General features: G+C 50.5%; 1 protein-coding gene across 4 annotated transcripts in view; it reads left to right on the top strand.

Annotated features, from left to right (window-relative positions):
- Positions 1-25,140, top strand: part of PAX2 (paired box 2) — an 84,781-nt gene that overhangs the window by 41,329 nt on the left and 18,312 nt on the right. For 2 of the 4 annotated variants that reach the window (XM_030940034.1, XM_010356101.1), the window contains exons 6-8: positions 100-168; positions 20,439-20,614; positions 23,011-23,137. In XM_030940034.1, the coding sequence (XP_030795894.1) occupies positions 100-168; positions 20,439-20,614; positions 23,011-23,137 (372 nt within the window). The remainder of the gene's footprint in view (positions 1-99; positions 169-20,438; positions 20,615-23,010; positions 23,138-25,140) is intronic. The other 2 variants (XM_030940036.1, XM_030940035.1) reach the window with 1 other exon arrangement.

Raw genomic sequence — 25,140 nt, 5'->3', positions numbered from 1 at the left:
GGGGAATCTGGTCTCCTGATCTTGGGGTCCTGCCCCCAATCTTCTGCCTGCCTGTCTTTTGGGATCTCTCAGTGTTTGTCTGTCTCTTATTTGCTCTAGTCGAGGTATACACTGATCCTGCCCACATTAGAGGAGGTGGAGGTTTGCATCTGGTCTGGACTTTAAGAGGTATGAGGGCCAGAGGGAACATGGTGTGGGGGTCAAGGGAAATAGCTTGGGGGTGGCGGTTAGAGAACATTCAGAGAGTGGGTTCCTGAGGGCCAGAGTGTGGAAAAGGAGGAGTTGGCTCAGGCTTTCCCTGGGAGACCAGGAGGCTAATAGAGTCTCAGGGCCTGGATTACTTCTGCCATGGGCCACTGATGGGGTTTGGGGGCTGAGGCCCCGGTGGCCTGGAGGGTCAGGCACTCAGTGGATGGGGGGCACTTTTTCCAGCCCTTGGAAAAACAAAGAGCAGATCGGGTAGTAAAACAAAAGCAAAGGAGACCTGGAAGCACCTGACAGCCCCAATTCATCACGGCCCAAGTTTTTTCCTGTGTTCCCATTATATTTGTTTGTAAAAGTGGAAATCAATTTTGAAGGTAATTTTCTGGAAAGAATGGAAGGGAGGTGGGAGGGCCGGATAAGGCAGAGATGGTAAAAGGAAAAATTTAGGCCAGGCACAGCCCAGGGGCAGCTCTTGGCAAGGTGAAAGAAAATTGCATATTCAATCTCCATCCATGAATCTCCCTCACTGCTGCCCGCCTCCTGCTTGAAAACAATGAAGGCTTTTTCCCAATGCTGGGCAGGGCCTCGGTATCAGCCTCACTTTAACTTCAGGGTCATTAATTCCCTGATTATTGAAGGAGAAGAGAGGGTTGCAGCGTTGTCAATTCCAAATGCAACCCCCATGTGATCGGGCACTGGCTGGGGTGGGGTGGGGGGCACCCAGGGCAAAGTGAGGTGTTGTTTGAGAAGGGTGTGGGGAGAGAGGAAATGGGGGAGCCTCTGGACTATGGGGGAAGGAAGCCAGGAGGGTGGAAGAAGGCAGTCATTACTGCATACCTCTGTTGTGTTGTTATTGCAAATTAAAAGTAGCATGTTCCACTCCACAGCTATCTTTGGGGAGGGAGGGGCACCGAGGGAGGTGGGGGATCTTATCATTGCTTCTTCAGCAGACCAGCCGTGGTATCACCGTGTGAGGTGACATTTGAATTTACAATTCCGCTGAGAAAAGCCATTAATTCACAAATTAACATTTCTCCCTCTCCCTCTCTCTTTAACACTCTCTCCCTCTCTCACATGGATGTGCAAGCAATTGAAAAGACAAAGGAAATAGCCTTAAGGAAGAGACTTTACTGCTAGTCTGTCTGTGCTGAGATTGCTCCCCCTGCTTCCAGATAGATAAACCAATTACCTGAGCAGCTCTGGCCGCCCGCGATCGCCTCCTTTTGTAGACTGCCTCCATGGCTGGATTACACTCGGTGTATCTCATTAATGTAAACCAGGCGTGCCCTGGTCACCAAGCTCTCTTCCCCGCTCTCCTTCTGGAGGGGCAACGGGAGGAGGGCTGGGGTCAGAAAAGGCAGGCAAGGAGGACCCCAAGGAAGACCAGAGGCTGCCACTGCCCGGCTTCCCAGGCCCTGGACACTCGGGTGCAGCCTGCTGTGTTGACCGAGGCTGATGGGGGAAGTCGGTGGGTGAGCGCTCCTTGGTAGGCTTGCTCTGAACTGTGAGGACTGGGTATGGCTGGGGGCAGAGGCAGGAGCCAGAGCCTGACTCTCTCAGTGGCATTTTGGTCCAGATGCAGGGGGCTGGCAGAACTAGAGAGGGATCTGAGTGCTCCCTGCGTAGGAAGAGTTTGGGGAAGCTTTGCTGAGTACACACTATTTTAGTGGGATGAGATTCAGCCTGAAGGAGCTTGGAGAGAGGCTGAGGAGGGCCCAGAAGATGTGGCGAGGTTGCACCATATTGGTAAACAAAAATCCAGCACTTGGGCACAATTATGTCTGTTTACCACCTAATTCTTGCACACACACACACCGACACACATACACACACACAGACACACACACATGCACACCCAGCCATCCGACTCTTTTCCTAGAGAAGACAAGGGAGAAGGAATGTGCTCCCAGGTTTCTAAAGTGAGCTTACATCCTGGGTAGGGAATTGCAGGGCCTCTCTCTGCCTTTGCTCTCCTCCCAGACCCTAGTTCAGCACTGCAAGAAGACATTTTTGTTGGCAGAGGGCAACTGAGCAGAGTTTTTGCTTCTCTCTCTCTCTCTTTTTTTTTTTTTTTTTTTTTTTTTTTTTGAGATGAAGTTTCACTCTTTTTGCCCAGGCTGGAGTGTAATGGCACGACCTCAGATTACTGCAACCTCTGCCTCCCAGTTCAAGCGATTCTCCTGTCTCAGTCTCTTGAGTAGCTGAAGTTACAGGCGCCTGCCACCATACCCGGCTAATTTTTGTATTCTTAGTAGAGACAATGTTTCACCATGTTGGCCAGGGTGGTCTTGAACTTCTGACCTCAGGTGATCCACCCGCCTCGGTCCCAAAGTGCTGGGATTACAGGTATGAGCGACCGCGCCCAGCCTGAGTTTGTGCTTCTCTAAGGAGAGGTTCTCTGTGGATTATTGGTGGGGTTTCATGATTTCACACACTGTACTGTCTAGCACATCACAGACTCTCCCCTCCCTAGAAGATAGGCCCTATGACAGTCCAGAAACCAAATCTCTATGATGGCAACTGTCTGTCTAGGCAAGTGCCTGACTTAAACTGCATTGGCTCAACCTATGTTCATTTTCCAACTCAAACTCAAAACCTGCCTAATGTTCACTCAGTCCAAGAAAGAGCTGAGGTTCAAAGGTCAGCACTCACCAAAACACAGGGAAAAAAACTCATTTATGAACACACATTCATTGCTATGATTATATCTTCCTAGTAACCAAGGAAATTAAACTGCTCATACCTGAGGGGGCAGGTTTTCTGTCTTAGTTGGATCACATATTTTAGCCAAACGCTGGGTAGAGTTGGCGGTGAGCCTGTTGAATATTGACCATGTCGTTATCCAGAGGTAGGTGTAGGTTTTGTCGATGTTTTAGAAGGACCTTTATCTTGGGCCCTGTGCATAGGCGATTTGTATGTTTTTGTGGGGAATTACAGGGGTTTAGCCCTGGCTGTGTGGATCGACGTAGGTGCATGCATCTGCATATAAGTCCTTGCCTTTATATCAGAGGCAGCAGCCAAATCACCAGCTACCTTTGCTTCCCAACTAGTTAATGCTGTTATGTGGATGAAGAGTTCCATCTGGTTGTTTGGGGAAGTATTTTGAGATTTAGCACAAAAGAGTATATATTTGTTCACAGAATGCCAGAAATTCAGAATAGAGAGGTCAATTCCACCCTATCAGGAGAGAATGTACAGAATTGCCTTGGAGGGAGCTGTATGTGTCCATCCACCACTGGAAATTGGGGTGGGTGGGTGCAGGTATACCACTGTCTCAGCAAAGGCTGTCAGGTACTCCTGCCCAGCTCCACGTTTGCACCCTCATGAATGAGCACCCATCTTGTCCGAATACATCTTCAACTTCTTAGTCTTTCACTTGGCAACTACCTTCCAGCCCTGCAGACAGACATTGTTCTCCTTTCCCACCCTGCAAGGGCACCAAGCAGGAAATCCGCTGCCTCAGCTCTGCCCTTCTTCCCCAAGCACAAGCTATGGAAGCAGGAAGGAGGAGATGGGCGCCAAGGCTATCCCCAGGCCCTGCTGCTCCTGAGTTCGCCTCCCTGGGTTCCTCTTCCTCTGCAGACAAGCAGGCAGCTGAGAAGGGCAGGCAGCTGGAAAAAGGGTTGTAGAGGACGTAGGCCGGGGAGACCTCAGATCCCTGCCTGCCAGCAGAATGGTCCTGGCAGCCTCCTTGACCATTGCTGCCCCCGCCCCGGAGCCCAGAGAAGGACCCCTCCTGCTCTGCCTTCCTCAGAGCCATGGTGGCCTTAGGGCTCTCTGGGACCCTCTCCATTTTGCCCCATTGGGGTGGAAAGGCATAGAGGGCTGGGGGAGGGCTGGGCCTGGCTCAGGGGCTGTGAGACAGATCACGAGCCTCAGAGCCGAGTTGCAGTGGAGCCAGTAATTCAAACCATCCTGACCCTTCAGTGAACCCGAACCTGCTGACCTTGACAGCACTAGACAAGAGAGGCCTCACAAACCTCAACCTGCACGGAGGCCTGGCCTTCCCTCCCTCCCATTCTTGGAGCCCTGTGACCCATCCTCCAGGTGGCTCCTAATTTGGCTGCCCCCATGAAATGTCAGCATCCCCTCCCTCCCTGAGGCTCGGCCTGCCTGCTTCAAAGCACCTTTTGTGCTCATCACTACTGGAGACAAGTGTGTGGGCATCTCCTGGGGGCCTTTCCAGGACAGGGGCTGGGACTTTATCCTGCAGCCAGAGCTTTTACACCTTGCCCTTCTCCTTCTGCCCCAGGCTTCACCTTTTTCAGGAGGACTGGCTAGAGTGTGTGTGCATGTGTACGTGGGTACTTGTGTATGTGTGTGCATGTGTGTAAGGTTGGGGCACACACAGGGGCAGGGGTAGAATGTGATCCAGACAGCAGACAAGGGGAGGGAAGAGAAGCCAGAGGAGAGCAGCTCCAGGAACCTGCATTAAAGTAAATGCAGTTTATGAAGTTTATGCTTTCCTCCTAGGGAGAGCTGGATTCCATCCAGCAGCCTCCCAGAGCCTGCCAAACAGCTCCTGAAGCAGAAAGTGCGAGCAGGAGAGCAAGTAAGCCAGTGACAGAGGGAGAGATGCACAGACACACTCACATACACTCGCTGGCTCACACATATCTCCCTCGGCCCGGGCAGCCTGGGAAGCCTGGGATGGAGGGATGCAGACAGTAGATTTGGTAGGGGTGACTCCAGGAGCCTTTCTTTCCTCCTCTCTTCCCTCCTCACCTGCCACCTCCATCTCTTTAGGCAGAGTGCCCAGCATGGGCACTTGGGCAGTGTGGGCACCTGGGTGGACTGGTGGTGTGGGGAGCTGAGGGCACTGTGGGCCACCTGGGGCAGCCAGCTTGCAGGAGCCACCTGGGTGAGGGACAGTGTAGGTGGTCTTGGGCAGTGGGTATGTGGCCTAGGCAGCAAAAGGGACCAGAATGCTATACAAAGGAACCTCTAGGGACTTGCTTTTTCTTCTGATGCTGGGGATCCATTTTTCTCTGGCATTTTGGTCTGAACTATGTGGGTGCCTTACAGCTACTGAAAATAGCTATTGGAGTCTTTTAAGGAGAAACAGAGACCTTGTTTGTTTCCTGGTAATTCAAAGGAAATAAGTGGTTGACAATGTTAAAGTATGAAAGCTCACAGAGGGGCTTAAAAGCAAGTTGGAGTGTTGGAGTATCTGTTCTTCTGGACTCTTCCTCACATGCACAAGCACATGGGTTCATGCATGTGTGCACTAATAATGTGTAAGTGGGCCAGGACCCTTTACTTCAGATGAAAAGGGAGTGTGGGGGAGAAAATGCCTGGAGAGGAAGTCCGCAACATAGGCCTTTGCTCTGGCCTGTGGGCTTGGCACCATCATGTTGCTTGCCCCTATGGCTTCTGCGACATACCTCAGCTGGGGTCAGACAGTGAGAAGTCTATCTCCCTTTTCTTTCTGGGAACTCCATGTCTCTATGCAAGTTCTGCCAGGAACTGAGACAGAGGAGGATGACAGAGGTAGAACCATCCAGAAGCAGAGGATGGGGAGAAGAAGAGGGCAGAAGGATAGCAAAGGATGCTCAGAAATTGCTGACTGTGGAGGATGCCTTGGGAAGCCAGGAGGTGCTAGGCACAGGAGGCAGACACTGGCCAAGGATGGCATTGGTCCTTTCTCCCCCCTGCTCTTTCCCTTCCCCTCCTTCCCCTCTTCCCGCCACACATCTTTATTGGTTCTGGTAATAGCTTTGATTTGCATGTCAGGCAAAGCCTTGCTACACACACAAAAAGAAAACCCTAGCCGTGGCGGTGTGGCAGTGTCAGCTCTCGCTGTTGTTCGACAGTGTAAAATTAAATTAATAAAGCCCCCAACACAGGAAAACATAACAGGAAATTAATGGCCTTTACTGTCGCTCTGATGCAGTCATTTGCAACCCTGCTTTCCGCACCAAAGACTTCATAAATGCAAGCAGTTTCTCTAAACAAGCACACTTAGGGCGGCCTGGTATGTAATTTTTCGCCTTGCTTGTGTCCTTTGAGCTAACAAAGCCCCCTTTCCTCTTGGCTCCAGAGATTTCTAACTGGTTCTGGCCCCTGCTGGAGCCAAATGGGGACAGCACTAGGCAGAGGGCCCAACCCCCTCCCTGAGAGCCCAGAGAAGGCTGAGGAAGGGCTAGGGTCCCAGGAGCTAGACACTCAGTGAGTCCTCCTTCCCCACCAGCCCCTGCAGCAGGCCAGCAGGACTGCACACCAGTGCTCCCAGGTGGGAAAGTTGGTCTCCTTGGGGAATTCCCTAAATCCACTGGAGGCTCTCCCCTCTCCTTCCTCCCCTGGGTCTGTCCTCCCTCTCCCACAACCTGTGTGTTCCCTTCTTGGGGCCTCTGCCCTTCATCTCCCTCCTCCTTGTCGGTACCCACTCTCCCCCGTTCTACTTCTTCATACATGGGTCGCATACATCTAGGCTGGCTGGGACTTGGCAGTGGGTGCCACACTTTTCTTCTCCACAGGTAACCTGGGGGCTCTTTTTTGGGGGAGCTAAGTTATTCAAAGTGAGGAAAGTAAATTTGCTGGTACAATTCCCTGGGGTTCTAGGTTTCCTCCATATCTCCCTCTTCTCTACAGGTTGGTTAGGAAATGCCAGGGCCCTAAGGGGCCCCTCAGATTATCCCCCTGTCCTCGGGCAGTTTTCAGTGAGCTAAGAGTCCTTGACTGCTTTGGTGTGTAAATCGGTGGGATAGTGAGGAAACTGACACCTTCCTCTCTGGCCTCTCTGGGGATCTTTGTATCAATGTGGGCCCAGGTGCCCACTGTGTTGGGAGGTATGAGAGGAGCAGAGAACCAGGATGTGGCTCTCAGGAGCTTACAGCCTGCTGGGGAAGGCAAGGCTTTTGCACTCAGACAACTGGCTGTTTGTTAAATGCCCGGACACGTGACTGCGTGTTCCATAGGAATCTGGGTAAATGGACTAGAAGGGCAAGCAGGAAATGGGGCTTGAGCCTGGGAGCCTGGGAGTGGCTGAGATTGAGAGACCTTGGCTGGGCTGGATGGTGACAAGGCACAGTGTCAGATTCTTAAGGGTCATCCTGTCTTATCTGCCACTCACCATAGAACTCTTTCCTCCAGTAGTTCTGCCTGAAAGGTCACAGCCCTGCCTGGACATATGTCAGAGTTGGACAGTGGCCATTGTTTTTTTGCAGCACCACTTTATACTGAGTCATGCGGGTTGAGGGCAGAGCACAGGATGTGGGATCCAAATGTCCAGATGTGGGTCCATCTCCACTCCCTACTTGCTCTGGGACCTTTGACTGATTACAAACCCCGTCTCTACTAAAAAAATACAAAAAACTAGCCGGGCGAGGTGGCGGGCGCTTGTAGTCCCAGCTACTCGGGAGGCTGAGGCAGGAGAATGGCGTAAACCCGGGAGGCGGAGCTTGCAGTGAGCTGAGATCCGGCCACTGTGCTCCAGCCTGGGCAACAGAGTGAGACTACGTCTCAAAAAAAAAAAAAAAAAAAAAAAAGGCCGGGCGCGGTGGCTCAAGCCTGTAATCCCAGCACTTTGGGAGGCCGAGACGGGCGGATCACGAGGTAAGGAGATCGAGACCATCCTGGCTAACACGGTGAAACCCCGTCTCTACTAAAAATACAAAAACTAGCCGGGCGAGGTGGCGGGCGCCTGTAGTCCCAGCTACTCGGGAGGCTGAGGCAGGAGAATGGCATAAACCCGGGAGGCGGAGCTTGCAGTGAGCTGAGATCTGGCCACTGCACTCCAGTCCCAGCGACAGAGCGAGACTCCGCCTCAAAAAAAAAAAAAAAGTATCTCTGAATCTGTTTCCTCATCTTTAAAATAGAGGTAATGGCATTTGCCACAGAGAATGGTGGTGGCGATAAAGCTCTCCATTTGATACCCTCTCTTTCCTTCCCTCCTTCCCTTTCATCCACTCCACCATATTTACTGAGCTCTTGACAAATGCCGGGCTAGGTCCTGGGTAGATTTCAGATTCTCACATGATACGGTTCCTGCCCTTGAGGGAGTTCCCTCACCATCCTGGTTACCCATCTCAGAATTCATTATTGAAGGCTAAAGTTCCTCAGAAATGAACACTGAACTCCAGAGACAGTCTAGCCAATGCCAGGCACAGTAGAGCCTTGCCACACTCCCATCTGGAGACTCTACATCCATAATATAGCCTAAGATTACATTCGATTTTTTAGCAGCCGTGTCAGACTCAAGCTCATATTGAGTTCGTGGTCAACTAAAACCTCGAGATCTTTTTCACATCAATTGCTATCAAGCCAGGTCTACCCCATTCTGCACTTGTGTAATTGATTTTTTTTTAACCTAAACATAGGGCATTCCATTTATCCCTGCTGAATTTCATCTTGTTGGTTTGGGTTCTTAATTCTACCCGATTAAGGTCATAAGGATGTCTTCTATATCATCATCAAACTAGTTTTTTTCAAAAGAGTTATTTTCCTTGAAAACACAGGAAAGCCACATGGCCCACCAATGGAGAACTCCTCCTAGCTGCTATAAGTGAATGAATGCTTTGGGAACTACTGAGTCCAACAGCCATCAATCATTTTACTTGTTTTCATGTTGTCCATTATGCTAGGATTGTCAAATGTTAACATTCACTACTTCCACAGAATTTCCTTAATAAATTATTCTTAAAAATCCAGTTTACATTGATGAGCAAATTGAGCGCCTGCTATGTACAACATATGGCAGGACTGATTTACAAAGGTAAATAGGGCACAGTCCTTGACCTCAAGAAACTTACAATCTAGCAGGGAGGTAGACATACACATCATTATATAAGCAGAATGTGATGAATGCCGTGATCAAGGCATGAAGTCATATGATGAATGAAAAAAACAAAGGAGCAGTTGCTTCCAGTCAGGGCAACTAGGGAAGTATTTATGAGGGAGGTATTTGATCTAAGCGTTGATATCAAGTAAATATGCCACAACTTATTTCTGTGAGTGCGTGCAAGCTCTGAGGTATCATCATTTTCTTTTCTGTTGGCCGTAATTAACTGTATAATAATTTCTTTTAAAGGATTTCCAGAACCTGATCCTGAATTTATGATTTTGAGTGTCATTTGCATACGTGTACTTCTCCCCCCTTTTCTGACAGACAGGATGGCATTGGGCTTGTCACTGCCTCACCCTTTCTTTGTGACATCTCAGGGATTATCAGCAGCAGTTTTAGGCCCTGTCTGGACCTGGGAAAGTTCATTGAAATGGCCAGAGGTTACCTGCCTGGCCCCTCCCTGACGAGGGCACCAGTGCCCTCCTACTGGGCTCAGTTTGAAGATGCTTTCCTTTGGTGAAGACAAAAGCAAGCTGAGGATTGAGAAGTTCTGCCTTCTCTCTCAATATTACATCCTCTTCCCTAGGACTGAGCCAAAACCTGCCTTTCTTTTCTTTCTTTCTCCAAACATAGCATCCAAGGCCCTTTTTTGTTGTCTCAGCTTGTTCTGAGCCTTTGTATTCCTGACAGGCTCATGCCACCCTCATATCCATCCTTGGTTATGGTCCCCCCTTTCCATCTGTCATGTATCCTGTATAAGAGGAAAAAAAGTGACTTCTATGATCATAAGTGGAATACATGCTCATTGGGAAATACTTGGAAGAGATAGTAAATTTTTAAAAATTCCCTCACAATGTCATCACCAGGAGACAACCACTGTTGAATTTGGTAGATTTTCCCAATCTCTTTCTTTTTTTGTGTATATATAATTTTTTAATCAAAAATTGAACAATACCGTATAAGAAGCTTCATGTCTTGCTATTTTCACCTAACATTACATAGGACCATTTTCACATATCATTAAATATTCTTTGAAAACACGATTTTTTAATGGCTGCATAATCTTCTGCTGTTCAATGTACATGTCCTTTTAAAATCTGGGATCATCATAATTTAAAGCTTATCTGTGTGCAACAACAGTGATTTTCCTTAAATGTCCTTCTTTTTTCACCCCCCTCCCCCACTCCCACTCCCTTTATGCTGTCAGGTTGATTATATGAGCTTATAGAAGCAGAATTTCATTTTTAGAGCATCCCATCCTTGTGGAATTATGGTCTCTTTTAGAATCTCTTGCCATGGAATCCCCAGCCATGTCTTTCCCCCAGCATGGATCATTTTGCTTTCTTCAATTCAGATTCTGCCCAGCACCCCCTTCCTGAGCTACTGTCAACTCTAGACGTGCTTGCTTTCTCCCTGCATCCCCCCCATTTCCCTTTCATCAGTTTTTCTTTCTTGGTCAGAATTAAGTGGCCTGCAATAGTGGAAAGGGCTCTGAGCTAGGAACTTCAGTTTCCATTCTTATGACAACTAGCTATGTGACATGGAAAACTACCTAACCTCTCTGAGCCAGGCTTTTGGTTTTTGTCTTAATTTTAAATACCTAAGAGGGAATCCAGTTAAATTCCCTTCATGATATTTTCCAGCTGTAGAACGTGAGTGACACTGAATTCAGAGTAGCATTCTCCTTTGTTGCTTCTTTTTCCTTCTAAAAGGTAAAATGTTGAGCGTAGCAAGTTAAGAACTGATTAGTCTTTCCTTTTGGAATTCTTGTCAACAAATCAGTCAACATTCGTGATCACCTTCCCTACTTGAAGTTTAAAGCTGAAAACTATAGGACCCCTGCCTTCAAAATTCACAGTTCAGAGGAGAAAACAACATTAAAAAATAACTATGATATGAAGAGATTTTAAATTTGGCTCTGCCACTTACTGGCTATCATAAGTTGTTCTGGGTAAATTACCTAGTCTCTCTATCCCTCAGTTTCCCCAGATTAGGAGTTTAGCTGCCAGAGGCATGTTGCCAGGGTTGAGTTCTCACTTCTCTGTCATCAGTGAGGCATGTAACCTTGGGAAATTCCTTAATCTCTGCACTTTCATTTCCCCATCTACAAAATGGGGACAATAATGTTTAAGTTCTCATGAAAATTAAGTGATGAATTAATATATGTAAGATTGTCAGAGGAGTGCCTGATATATACTAAGCACTTATAAATGTTAGTTGCTGTTATTGTAAGGATTAAGTCAGTGCATGCATGTTAAGCATAGTGTCTGGTATCCAAGTAGAAACTGGATCTGTTTTAGTTATTATTAGTGAATTTCTACAATAAAGGTTTGGATAGATGGCTGTTGGAATGCAGACAAAGGAGAAATTAATGGTGAGGGAGGAGCTAACAGCCCTCTTGTATATGTCTGAGGAAACTCAATCCCAAAAAGCTCAGGAGATTTATACCAAGTGAGCAACAAAACTAGGATTTCAACCCAGGAGATGTTACTTCTGGTCCAGTATTGTGTTAGGGTTACCAGTACAGTTAGTGTCCCTAGAGGCTGGTGGGTGTGAATGGGCACAGCAAGCCTGAGGTCAGGCAGGCCCACAGCCACCCCAGCCTCTCCCTGTTCATGAACTCACTGAGTGTTTAGAAGCTGGGCTTAGTCGAGTACAGCAGGTAGTTTTCCAGGGCTAGATGGCTGGGCAGAACCTGGTCTTGTCCCGAGCCAAGGTTTGGGCCGGATTTCCAGAGCCTTCTTCATGTCCACCCCTTTTTTTTTTTTTTTTTTTTTTTTTTTTTTTTAAGACACGGTCTCACTCTGTCTCCCAGGCTGGAGTGCAGTAGCATGATCTCAGCTCACTGCAGCCTCCACCCCCGGGGCTCAAGTGATCCTCCCATCTCAGCCTCCCAAGTAGCTGAGACCACAGGCACATGCTACCACACCCAGCTAATTTTTGTATTTTTAGTAGAGATGGGATTTCACCATGTTGACCAGGCTAGTCTCAACCTCCTGAGCTCAAGCAATCTGCCCACCTCAGCCTCCCAAAGTGCTGGGATTACAGGAGTGAGCCACTGCACCCAGCCCACTGTATGCCCACCTCTTGAGCTTGGCTTGGGAACTGTGGCCAGGCCAGACTCACTGAATGTCCAGTTTAAAGATGGAAGGCAATGAGGGGTATCATCCATCTCCCTGGACAAGCAGTGTCACCATAGCTCCTTCCCAGCCTGGCCCTCTGGAGCCCCTTCCCTCCCCTCTCCTTTTACCTATCTATTCCTCCCTCACTGCCCAAATCCCACTTCCCCCTCATCCTCTCTTCCTCCCTTCCGTCTCCTATCTCACCTCTCTCTTCATTCTGAAACATTCCTTCTTTTTCTTTCCTCCTCCACTCTCCCTTGTGAACCCTCACCCCCCTAATCCATCAATCCTCCCTCCTCTACTAGTCTGGACAGCACCTGACCTCTGGAGAGCCACCCCATTCCTCAGCTCCCAAACCTCACTCCCTGTTCCCAGTTGGACTTCCACCTCCCTGGTTCTGCTGTGCTGCCGTGGGGGTGGGGCTGGGGCTGCACAGGCGGGCTGCCCTGAATGACAAGTGGGGATATTGATCGCGTTCTGAACTCAGCCCAGCCGATAGAAGGTAATTAATGACTCCATTTGCCTCACTACCGAGGAGAACAATTGAGTTTGAAACTGCAACAACTGGCAGCTGAGAAGACTGGGGGGCAGCCTGGGGGTGAACCCCTCAGAGGCGGAAGTAATGTGTGGAGTAGCTAGGCAGAGAGAGCACCGTCTGAGCAGAGGCCACCATCAGAACGTGCAGAGCCCCATCCCCAGCACAGCTGGCCCCTGAACCCCACTGCTCCCCCAGCCCTTGAGGTCTGAGGCCCATCAGCCACTGTTCCCCCTGCCTCCACGCTTTTCTCTTTTCTTCCCATATCACTTTTTGAGGTCATTTTCTGCCTGCGGATAAAGACTCCGTTTCCCCAAGACTGCTTCTTGCCAGCTGTGCAATCTTGCACATATTTTGAACTCTCCCTGAGCCTGTTTCCTCGTTTGTAAAATTGAACTAACAGTGTCACTTTTGCAAGTGTTCTGTGAAGACTGTGGACAGTGTGCATAAAGTACCTTGAGCCTGCCCAGAACACAGTAAGTGTTTGGTAAGTGATGATGGATCCTTGACAGAGAAGGCAAATGTGGCAGAATGGAGAGAGCTTCGGAGTCCGACATCCATGAGTTCACATCCAGGCTCTGTTGCTGCCTACCTTTGTGGTGTTGAACAAATAATTTTGCCTCTCTAAGATTCCTTTTCTAGAAAATGAGAATAATAATAAGTACCTCGTAAAGTTTGAAGAGATTGATGAGTGTAGGTGAAAGCCCTAATATCATTACTTTCTCCATAGACAGATAGATGTTTGTATTTGAGCTTAGAAAACTGAAGTTAGTGCAATTGCTTTTTTTTGTTTGTTTGTTTGTTTGTTTGTTTGAGGCAGAGTCTCACTCTGTCGCCCAGGCTGGCACGATCTCAGCTCACTGCAACCTCCGCCTCCTGGGTTCAAGCGATTCTCCTGCCTCAGGCCTCCCAAGTAGCTGGGATTACAGGCCCCCGCCACTACACCCAGCTAACTTTTTGTATTTTTAGTGAAGATGGGGTTTTACCATGTTGGCCAGGCTGGTCTCGAATTCGTGACCTTGTGATTCACCCGCCTCAAGCCTCCCAAAGTGCTGGGATGACAGGCGTGAGCCACCGCAGCCGGCCAAAGTTAGTGTAATTCTTTGCTATACTTAAATTCTTTTTTTTTTTTTTTTTTTTTTTTTTGAGACGGAGTCTTGCTCTGTCGCCCAGGCTGGAGTGCAGTGGCCGGATCTCAGCTCACTGCAAGCTCCGCCTCCCGGGTTCACGCCATTCTCCTGCCTCAGCCTCCCGAGTAGCTGGGACTACAGGCGCCCGCCAGGTCGCCTGGCTAGTTTTTTTTTTTTTTTTTGTATTTTTAGTAGAGACGGGGTTTCACCATGTTAGCCAGGATGGTCTTGATCTCCTGACCTCGTGATCCGCCCGTCTCGGCCTCCCAAAGTGCTGGGATTACAGGCTTGAGCCACCGCGCCCGGCCACTTAAATTCTTTTAAAATACCTCATCTTGCTTCCTGGAATTTGATGGGCAACCCCATTCATACCATCCTAATTTTGTAGACTTTGATGAGCCTTGGTGCTTTCTGACAGAGGAAATGACATCATTTCATTTTCATTTTCTTTATTTTTCTTTCTTTTCTTTCTCTTTCTCTTTCTTTTTCTTTTTTTTTTTTTTTTTTTTTTTTTTTTTTTTTTGAGACAGGGTCCCACTCTGTTGTCCGGGCTGAATGCAGTGGCACTATCTTAGCTCACTGCAACCTTGACCTCCCAGGCTTAAGCAATACTCCCACCTCAGCCTTCTGAGTAGCTGAGTCACAGGTGCATGCAACCATGCCCAGTTAATGTTTTATTTTTTGTAGAGGTAAGGTCTCGCTATGCTGCCCAGGCTGGTCCCATACTCCTGGACACAAGCAATCCTCCAGGCTCAGCTTCCCAAAGTGTTGGGATTACAGGTATGAGCCACCATGCCTGGCCCATTATTTCATTTTATCTATTACCACCACCCCCAACTGTCTCTTGTCCCTTGCAGTGACCCTTCTGTCCCTAGCCCTGTTCCCAAGACAGTGTTCAGGGAGTGTCCCCCTCCCCAAGCTGCTGAGACCCCACTGGACAACTCCGTTCATGACTGGCCAGTGCCAGGGCCCTGACCTGGGGTGAGAGGTGTGAGATAGGGCCCAGCTCCAGGGCCACCCAGGAATAGATGGGGAGTGAGTGGAAGAGCTGAATGAATGAGGAGATGAGATCTTTTGGTTGAGGAGTAAAGACATTTTTAATAGTGATTCTAGAAGTAGCACATACTAATTGCACAAAGCCTGGACGATATGGAAAAGCTTAGATGAAAAGAAAATAAAAATTGCTTGTGATCAGGAAGTAACCACTGTCACCACACCAGCAGCTCTCCTTCCAGTCAAGTTGATCTTTGGTTTTGGAGTTCTCTTCGTTTGCCCGGAGACTAGGGTCCTGCTGCCAGCAGCCCCACACTCTGGGCTCTGGCTGGGCAGGCAGCCACTCTGTCTGTTTAGTCCACAGCTGTCAGGGCACCTGCCCTGTGCCAAGATCCCCAGTAAATGTCCCCTTGAGCCAGTCACTTGCCCTGCACCTTATATACTCTGAGCTTCAGTTTCCTCCCCAGTAAAAAGGGATTAGAATCCCTACCTACCTTGGAGAGTGGTTGGGAAAACCAAATACTCTAGATCTATGAAAACCTTTCGTTAAATGCTAAACAAATATGAAACAGTCAGAGAAGAAGACAATATGAGCTTTGTTATCCTTGAAAGAATAATCTATGTGAAAGTTTTGACTCAGCAGTTTGTTTAATTGAATTAATTTATTTACATACTATCCGTGTTCCAAAAAGACCTGTGGTAGCTCACCCCCTTGAGAGTGGACAGAGCACCTGGAATGGCCCAGTCCTGGGAGTCCCATTCCCCAGTTGTGTGACCTTGGAAAAGTCACTGCCCACCCCTGCTAGTTATGGTAACATGAAGAATTTGGACCAGACATCCCCTAATCATCTGGGCACAGTCTGCACTCAGCCAGCACATGTGCCACAGGCTGTAGCCTCTATTTGGTGAGGGTGCCAGGCAGAGAATGAGGGATGCCAAGAGGGAGGCTGTGCCCTGGATGGAGCCAAGTGGCCTTCAACTGGGCCCACTGTGTTCGGCACCCAGGCTGCAGAGTGAAATGATTTAGAGGGCAGGCTCTGTACTCAGACCCGGATTCAAATCTGGTTTTCATTTACTAGCTGCATGGCCTTTGACAAGCTACTTAACCTCTCTTTGCCTCAGCTTCCTTATCTTTAAAATGGGTATCATAGTACTTCCCCCACAGGGTTGTCGGAAGGATTGAATGAGCTCTGTAAATAACAGCAATGGCATGTCATGAGTTCTTGATATTTGTGAGCTGCTACAGAATGGGAGTTGGGCAGGGGGCAGACGGAGAATGAGGCTGAACCCTCCCTCTATGGAGATTGACTAGCACAGGGTCTCTTCCTTGCTCTGTTTGGTCTTATTAAACCCACAGCCACCTCCAGCCCCAGTCTAAAAATGTGACCAGAGAATGGGAAAGAATACTGGAAATCAGAATAGCTCCTGAACGCGCAGGACACGTGACCAGCAGCCTCCAGCCCTCTTGGTGCAGGGAGCTCAAATGTAGATGCGTTCTCCAGGCCCCGGTCTCAAGCAGCCTCTGCCACCTGCTTTGGATGGCAGCTCAGAAGCCCCGGGGTTAAGTTCTGCTGCTCACCAGGAACACAGTGTTCTCTGTGAGTTGGTAGAGGCACCAGAGATGGGCAGGATGGTGTTTCTGAGAGTGGGAAAGGCTTTTGGGTCAGAGTTGATGCTGTTAGAGGCTAACAAGCAGTGGGGATAGCACATCTGTTAGCCAGGGATGTGTGGAGCTTGCCTGATGAGAGACTGGGTGTCCTGTGGTGCCAGGCCAGTCAGGTGGCCAGTCCCAAAACCTTCTGCCAGAGGTATGGCTTTGAATACCACCCAGGAGAGTCTGAGTACCTACTGGGGGCTATTCCTGATGCTGGAGCCGCAGAAATGCATTAGTCATGGTCCCTGCCACAAGGTGCTCTTAGACTGGCTGCTGGGCATGGGGGCAAAGGGTCTGTTGGGTAGGGGATCTTCTTTGAAATGGATGGTGTGTAATCACTTATGCCCTTTCCTTCCCTGCTTACTAGATTAAGATCGGCTTTTACGTCCTAGAAACCTAGATTAAGATTGGCTTCTGCTTCCACCTCTGTTTGAGCCCAACTCTGCCAGACAGCCCTTCAACAGCTGGGCCTAACAGCGGTCTCTTTCTTCCTCCTTGCTGTCCCATCTGAGACTTTGCCCCTGGAAAGCCCATGCTGAGCTCGCTCCCCATCTTCCCTGGAGAACCCTCTAGGTGGTCAGCACTGACAGCTGTCTTCCTTCTTTCCTTTTTGGCTCCTCCTCCTTTACTCTCTTCTCCTTTTCCTCCTCCTCTCCTTCCCCTGGAAAGCCACCCTCATCCAGGCCCTGGGCACCAGGTAGCAGGACACCCAGGCTTCAGCGAAAGCAGAGCCAGCTGGTTGTATTCCTGCAGTAAGTGTCCTCATCCCAGCTGGGCTTCCAGCTTCTGGCGAGGAAGGCTTCTTCCCTTTCTTCCCCTCCCGCTTTCTGCCCTTCCGTGCCTCTGGGCTTCCTCCTTCCCTGAGTTTCTCCTCCTTGGACCTTCCGATCCAGGGCTTCTCCCAACCCCCTTTCCTCATTCCCTTCCTGCCTTCTCTCCTTGCCTTCATTCCTCCCTTCCTTCCCTAGCTGATGGAAGGACGCCACTCCCTCCTCTGGAAAGAGCCGGGAGAGCCTACTGGACGGACATGTGGTGGATTTGGAGGGCTGGCTGGCTGTCCCCCATCAGTAACGCCGCTGCCCTCTCCCCGGCCCTGCGGCTCACCTCCCTGCTCCGCATAAGTTTCTTTGTGCTCCTTCACCATTCATCATGACTGCTGCCTTCCCTCTCCTACAAGAGTTCCCGCAAGCCTCCTCCAGCCTCTCTGCGGGGCGGGGGTTCTCCACATGCTTTCATCACACCACTTTGTTTTCCTTCTCCTCTAGCACCTCCTTTCTCCTCCCCACTTCCCTCTCCTCTGCTTCCCCGCCTCCCACTGCCACCTCTTCCAGTAGCAGGCTTCCTTAGCCTTTGCCTCCCTTCCCTCTCCCTTCCCCTCCGTTGCTGCCTCTGTAACCTGTCTTACCACCAGGGCCTGAGTATACAAAAAATAAATAAATAAATAAATAAATAAATAAATAAATAAATAAATAAATAAAAAGGTCAGTGAGTGGAGGGAGCAGCAATAACCCCTAAAACAGTACTATCAGTGGAACATGATTGATCAATTGAATTCCATAGCGGCTGAAAAATGTGGGATTAAGTAGTGTATTATACGCACAATGAGTTGAGGCATGATGTTCATTTCAAGTTCATTTCGCCGGCCTCTGCCACCAGATCAGGCAATCAATAGGGGCAGCAGATATCATATATCACCTCTCTGCGGGCCGGGGAGAGAGCACCATAATCTCTCGCAAATTTAGAGTGACAGATTTGTCAAGATCTGAAGGGCCCCTGAATAAATGAAGGCAAAGAGACTCCTCCAGCCAGTGACCTGAGGACAAAGCTTCAGTTCAGCTCCCCCCACCACCCCCCCCACACACAGAGGCGCACACACACACACACACACACACACACACACACACACACACAGTGAGCCAAGCCACACACAGACAGGCATATACACAAATCTACACAGAGGCATGAGGTGAGTCCTGCCACACATGCACACACATAATGTGTGAACACATGCTCACAAATACACCCTCTCTGCCCCTGCAATAACCATATATGAAGACACTTGATGCCTCCCTCACCCCTGAGACTCTGGTTTCCCCAAAAGGTAGGAGGGCTCCAGGAAGGGAGAATCAGACACAATAGGACATGCAAATAGCTACAGGGAGTGAAATGAGGATGATGGCACATCCTGAAAAAAGAAGCAGGCACAGGAGAAATGGGGCATGTGGCCTCACGGTCCTCATGCAATCACACACAGACACACAGTTCTTTTCAGAAAGCTTCTCATTCTCATTTCAACACACGCAGACCCTTGTTTATCTGGATGTTTATTTGTGTACAAATGCATAGACACACAATACTCACACAAAAGGGAAAAATAAATTTACCACACTTCAATTTTCAACTCACATGTTGATGCACACATCCCATAAGACTGAAATGATTCCGGAGCCTTACACTGAAAAACCACAACCACCAAGTTTTGTGTCCATGGGAACAAATACCATTGAAGCCGCCTCTGTCTGTCTGCTTCAGATGTGGTCCTGGTCTTGATCTCTGTCTCTTTCTCCCTCTCTTTCTGTCTCTCCTTCTCTCTCTCTCTCTCTCTCTCTCTCTCTCTCTCTGTCTCTCACACACATACACACACACACGCGTGCACGCGCGTGCGCACGTACTTTCTTTGCTTTCCCACTCCCTCCAGAATAGATATGGAGGGAAGATGAGAGGTCACATCAGGAAAGCAGACCCCACGCTCGGTCTGGGAGGCCAGCAAGGGAGGATGGCTGCAGGTTGAGTTAATCAATATATAATATTTTCTATGGTCTCCTGAATGATACTGTATGGTGTTACTGTACATAATGCAATATTGATTATATCATATCGCATAATCACCTATAAACTGATACATATAACAGTCCCAGAGGAACACCCTGGGGCCTCCGGCATGGGCTGGCCCCAGGCCCAAGGCTCTTCAACTGGTCATGGGCTGAGGGGAGCCCAGGAGTGACCAAGTTGTTATAGGGTTTGTGGGGGAAACCCCACTGTGGGGAGTTGCAAGGTGTGGGTTAAGGGAGAGGCTGCAGAGCAGGCTCATTGCCTACTGTACACCTTGAAAATGCCAGGGAACCGAGGCGGGAGGCAGGGATAGGGGAGGGCTGAGAACGCCTGGGGAAAGGGGACATGGAAACAGGACTGACCTGTAGCCTAGGGGGAGCGGGCACCAGTGTGACAAGTCTCTGCTCCCTCTGGAGACCTGCAGGAGGAACCAGGTGACCAAGAAACTGGCTCCTGTAGGAGGCCTAAGCCCAGGTCCAGGTTGGAGACAGAGGCCGAGAAGGTGGCCGGGGCACAGCGGCATCCACGGGGGCCCTTCTGTGGGCTCTGCCCAAGTGGGAGCTTTGCTGCTGTAGCGACACCTCTTTCCTCCCGCTTGGCTTCTCTCTGGCCTCGGTCCTGGCCCAACCCAAGCAGAGTGCCTCAGCTCTGCCTCAGAGCCCCTCCTCCCTCAGGGTGAAGTTAATTACTTCACCCAGTCTCCAGGTTACACTCGGCCTTGGAAATTTGATGGTTTTCAACCCTTGGAATCAGTGGAACTGAAATTCATCTCGGAGCCGAGTTCAATTCTCCACAGGCTCAGTAATGCCCGTCTGAGACACCCAGCTTCTTTCTTCCCCAGGCTGGCCCTGGTTTGGGGGCAGGGGGTGGTTCAGGGAGACATGCCCTGGGGAGCTGGCTCCTGGAAGCCCGCTGGCTCCACCTCTGGCTAATCCTTCCTGACCCCACAGTGTGACCACTCCGTCTCTTACCAGGTCCTCAGGTCCTTCTGTTCCCTGGGCTTCCTCAGCCAGGTCTCTGAGGCAGGGCCACCCTCTGGTGTCAGCCCCACTGGCCTAGGGCTGAGAGTAGGGGGTCCCATAGGGGTGCAGAGCTCCAGGGCCGGGTGCCCACCTCTCTGCCCTGCACTGTTTCTGTGCCTCTGCTGGTCTGGCGCTAATGCCTTGAGTGTCCATGTGTTCTCCAGATGTGTCCGAGGGCTCAGTCCCCAATGGAGATTCCCAGAGTGGCGTGGACAGTTTGCGGAAGCACTTGCGAGCTGACACCTTCACCCAGCAGCAGCTGGAAGCTTTGGACCGGGTCTTTGAGCGTCCTTCCTACCCTGACGTCTTCCAGGCATCAGAGCACATCAAATCAGAACAGGTGAGGAGGGAGCTTTCTGCTTGCAGAAGTAGAAAGGAACCAGCAGAGCAAGGCCTCTCAAGAACTTGTTCACCAAACACCACGTGCATAGCTGGCATTGTATGTGTTACACACATGTGTTCTGTGTGTGTGCAGTGCGAACAGGCTTACATGAGACAGTATAGTATCGTTAAGACAAATCTTTATGGTCTGTATATAGTAATTAGAAATGATGAGTTCTGGATGCAAGAGTATGGCCTTGGGTAAATCATCTCTGTTCAGAGCCTCAATTTCCCCATCTATAGAATGAAGGGCTTGGATGTAGCATTTGACAAGTCCCTTCTAGCTCTGCTTCTCCGTGGTTCTGGCATGGAGTACTCAGGAACATCCTCTTGCTGTGTCCCTTGCCCACAGCCCCTCAGGTCCTACAGAAAATCTATGCTAGCCTGGGGAGCTTTCCTTGCCCAGTGTCAGGAGAGCCCACCTGTGCCTGCCTCCTGCTCCCCAAGCCAGCCATTCGATGGAACCCTAGGTAGGCTGACAGCTTACCACTTACACCCAACACTCTCTGCAGACACTGAGCAGCCCAGGACACACAGCATGGGGCACAGCATACAACACACCAGCAAAACGCCCAACGCAGAAACCACCTCCGAACTTTTCCATGTGCTGGTGTGCATGTGTTCACACTCCACCCACAGCCCACAGTACTGTGCTCACACACCACCGTCCACCTGCTCCCCTCACCCACAGCCCACGGTACTGTGCTCACACACCACCGTCCACCTGCTCCCCTCATCCACAGCCCAAGGTACTGTGCTCACACACCACTGTCCACCTGCTCCCTCACCCACAGCCCACAGTACTCACAGCTAGCCCCGGTAGCTGCATGGAGCCAGTGGGTGTGTGCTGCCCCCAGATCACCAGCTCAGCATACCCCTAGCGTATGTCTCCACCCACATACGCTGGGTGGAGCCCCCAGCACACCCGCTTACACACAGGGGCACACTCCCATCCCTGCTACACATGCAGCCCAGGCCAGGCCCACAGTCGCAGCACAACACAGCACTGCTGTGCTTGCACACACGCACACATGCTCCCACACATGCACGTCAGTGCAGCCCCACAGCCTCGCACGCTACAGTTCCACTCTAAGACTCCAATAGCTCCCAGCCACTCGCCTTTCTCCCCGCCCGTCCTTTTATCCCATAAGCTGTTTGTCTTCATAAAACAAAAATCAAAAGTCTTTTTAAGGTGCCCTGAGCCATAAACCAACAAAGGAGGAGCCGGCCGAGGCAGGCGGCTCGGTGCACCCTCCCTGAGTCCCCGGCTGTATTACAATGAATAACCTTTATTTACTTTCATTAGACTATTAAACACCAGCACAGTCATTTTTCCCCCTGAAACTCGGAGCAGGGCCCATAAAGCAAATCCGAAGCCTAATTGAGTTCATTTTAATTTCTCTCCGATCACAGCGAATTACTCTGGTGATAAATCAGGGGGCAGCTTCACCCCCAGTAGAAGGCCTAATTTGCAGCTAATTACAAAACTGATTTCTACAGGAAGATCAATACGAGAAGGAATTGGAAATGACGAGGCAATCCCGTCCAGCCATGGAGGGGAGAGGGTACTCTGGGGGGGGGGCCAGGAAGCGGAAGGGAAAAAAACGGACCCGAAAGAGCAGAAAATCAGTTTTAATTTAACGTAATATTAATCAGAGCAACTTTTCCTGCTTTGTGCAGGCTCCTGGTCTGCCCAGCTCTGGGGTCTGGCTTGGCCGTGGCTACAATAAAAAGGCAATTACCCGAGTGTTTCGGGCAGGACACCCTTTCAGAGTCAATGACTGGCCCCCTCCTACCCTTCTGTTAGCCATGTGGACTCTCCCCCTCCCCAATTTCATACCCCAGTGCACAGGCAAAGAGCGAGGGGCCCATGGGGCTGTCATTGTTTGTTTTTAAAAAAGGGGCACCCATACCGGCGCAGCCGGCAGTGCCAGGCTGAAGGCCCCACTAGGCCCTTCCCCCAGCTACTGGTTCTGCCAGTCAGGCCATGGTTCCCCCTCCTCCCCAAGGTTCCTCGACATCCCATGTCTCTCAACAAGGGGATCCCCACTACTACACCCTACCTTCGGGGGTGCTTTGGCAGGAGATGCAGAAACATAAAGGGTGCTGGCATAAATGCCCAAAATGTGTAAAGGGTGCTGCGCCTCCGGTTTCACCAAGTCAGGTCTGCTCCTACCCACACAAAACTTGCCATCATCCGCCAAGCCCCCCGCCCACCTCGCATCTCCCCTCTGTCCCACCATCTCTTTCTACCCCATCTGGGAGGGCTCCCCGTTCCTCCTTCCCATCTGCACACCAAGCCCTTTCTGTGTGTGTGCATCAATAGAGAGCTGTCACTTTTCTCTCTCCTCCCAGGGGAATGAGTACTCCCTCCCAGCCCTGACCCCTGGGCTTGATGAAGTCAAGTCGAGTCTATCTGCATCCACCAACCCTGAGCTGGGCAGCAACGTGTCAGGCACGCAGACATACCCCGTTGTGACTGGTAAGGGGGCTTCCAGGAGGGTGGGGGCACCGTGTTCAGTGGAGGGTGCCTCAGCCCATGCCATCTGGGGCCCAGTGTGATAAGCAGATCCCCCGCCATGATATTTACAGAAAGAACGAGACTTCTAAAACTAGGGTGCTTCCTGAACAGGTGTGTGCTGATGTGGGGAGAAAAAAACTGGGGTCAGGGTGTCTGTGGGCTTCAACCTGGAAAGGCTGATGCTAGGAGGGGCTGTTGCCAGTTCTTCCTCCTGTCCTTCACCTCTCCCTTTGCCTGTTTCTCTTCCCTCTCCCAAGTTGCCCAGAATCATGAGCCTCTTGTGAGGACATCTGCAGAAGGCAAATAAGCCAGGCTGGTGAGAGTGGAGCATGGGTACCCAGTGTCTAGCCTCCACATGTGTGTCAGCAAGGCTCCTGGGGGACCTGCTTCCCACTCCCTCCAGACAGCATGGGTGACCATGGCTTTGGGCTTGAGGGCATGGCACCCAGCTCTGTGGAGTTTGAGATGAGTACAATTATTCCAGCCTTCCTCCTGCTTCCCAGAGAAGTCACTGACACCAAGGCTTGATTTCAAGGCCAGGTAGGATCAGGGTTGGCCCACAATCAAATGCAGAGCTAGGGGTGCCATGGCCAGGAACCCCTACAGATGAAGAGCAGCAGGGCCAGTTAGTTTGGAAGGGGAGGTGGGGTCCAGGGAAGGCCGCAGAGCTCCAGCCTGTGGAAGGCGTGTACCACTGCAGAAGGGTTTCCAGGCCAGGAGACTGCCCAAGTGGGAGAGACATACATTGAGGTGTTATTAAAATTCACCTAATTATTCTGGAGACACTAAAGCCAATGTGCCGTTTGTTCCTTGGGAGACAGGATGATTGAGAAGGGTCTCGGCGGGGACTGGGAGACACTGAGGCGTTACCTGCAGAGTGAGGCAAGCGGAGGTGGCCTGGGGACCCGGCAGCGGGGCTGCACAGCCAGCAGCAAAGGCAGGGAACAGGCACAGCGCACTCTAGGACTGGGCCCTGGTTCTGCCTGGGAGCTGGTCTGAGTGCAGCTGCACTTGAGCCTGAGCTGGGCTCAGTGGCCACCCAGCTTCCACCTGGGGGTTTAGGAGAGCCCTGTCAGCTTTCCCAGCCTCTCCCTAAGGGGCTGTACTGGTACAACTGTTTCCAGCCTAGATCTTTGGCTAGGGAGTCAGAGGTTGAGTTCTGGAAGTGTTGGAGACCTGGACTGGGCTTTCGGGAGTGATGACCTTAGCTGGGTTAGCTGGGCCAGGACATAGCCCATGACCGAATGGCCCTCAGCATGAGCCATTCTTTGCCCAGCTGGGAAGCTCTCTGACCTGCTAGGTATTCTGACCCAAGGCAGAGGCCACCTTTCTTCTGACCTGCTCAGAGGTACAGTGGTCACTTCCCAAAGATAGCCACTCCAAGCACTGGGCAAAGAGAACCCGGGAGACTTCTCTAACCCCATTGCTGCCCAGTGCTCAGGCCATAGTCCAGAAGGCGAGCACTTCCTGGGGTGGAGATATGGATCTTCAGGGTAGGGCTTCTGCCATAGGAGACCCAGAGGCTGGTGCAGAGAAGTGCCTCCACCTTGAGCAGCCCCCACCCGCCTCCCCCCGCATGGCCCTGGAACAGTCCCAGCTCAGCCTGCGAACATCTCCGGCTGATCCATCTGGATCCAAGTGTGAGAAAAGTTCATTTCAGACCCAGCTTGACATTCCCAGGTGGCAAGTTAGCACTAACATCTCAATCTGTATGCGACATTTCAATCAAGCGAGGAGTAACAAAAGCAGAACCATTAACATTCGGAGCTGTTCACCAGTGGTAATGACGGGGAAACTCTCTCAGAAACTGGAAATTACCAAAAAGAGAGAAGTGTGTGGAGAGGTGGGGGAGGGAAGATGGGGATGGGGTAGGGAATGATTTTTCCACACTTAGGCCAAGATCCAGTGTTTGGATTAATAGCGCCATTACCCAAGAAAGAGCTGCAGATTATGCTCATTCTTAA

The sequence above is a fragment of the Rhinopithecus roxellana genome, chromosome 11, assembly GCF_007565055.1.
Source record: "Rhinopithecus roxellana isolate Shanxi Qingling chromosome 11, ASM756505v1, whole genome shotgun sequence".
Taxonomy (NCBI): domain Eukaryota; kingdom Metazoa; phylum Chordata; class Mammalia; order Primates; family Cercopithecidae; genus Rhinopithecus; species Rhinopithecus roxellana.
This window is presented reverse-complemented; position numbering and strand designations above follow the sequence as displayed.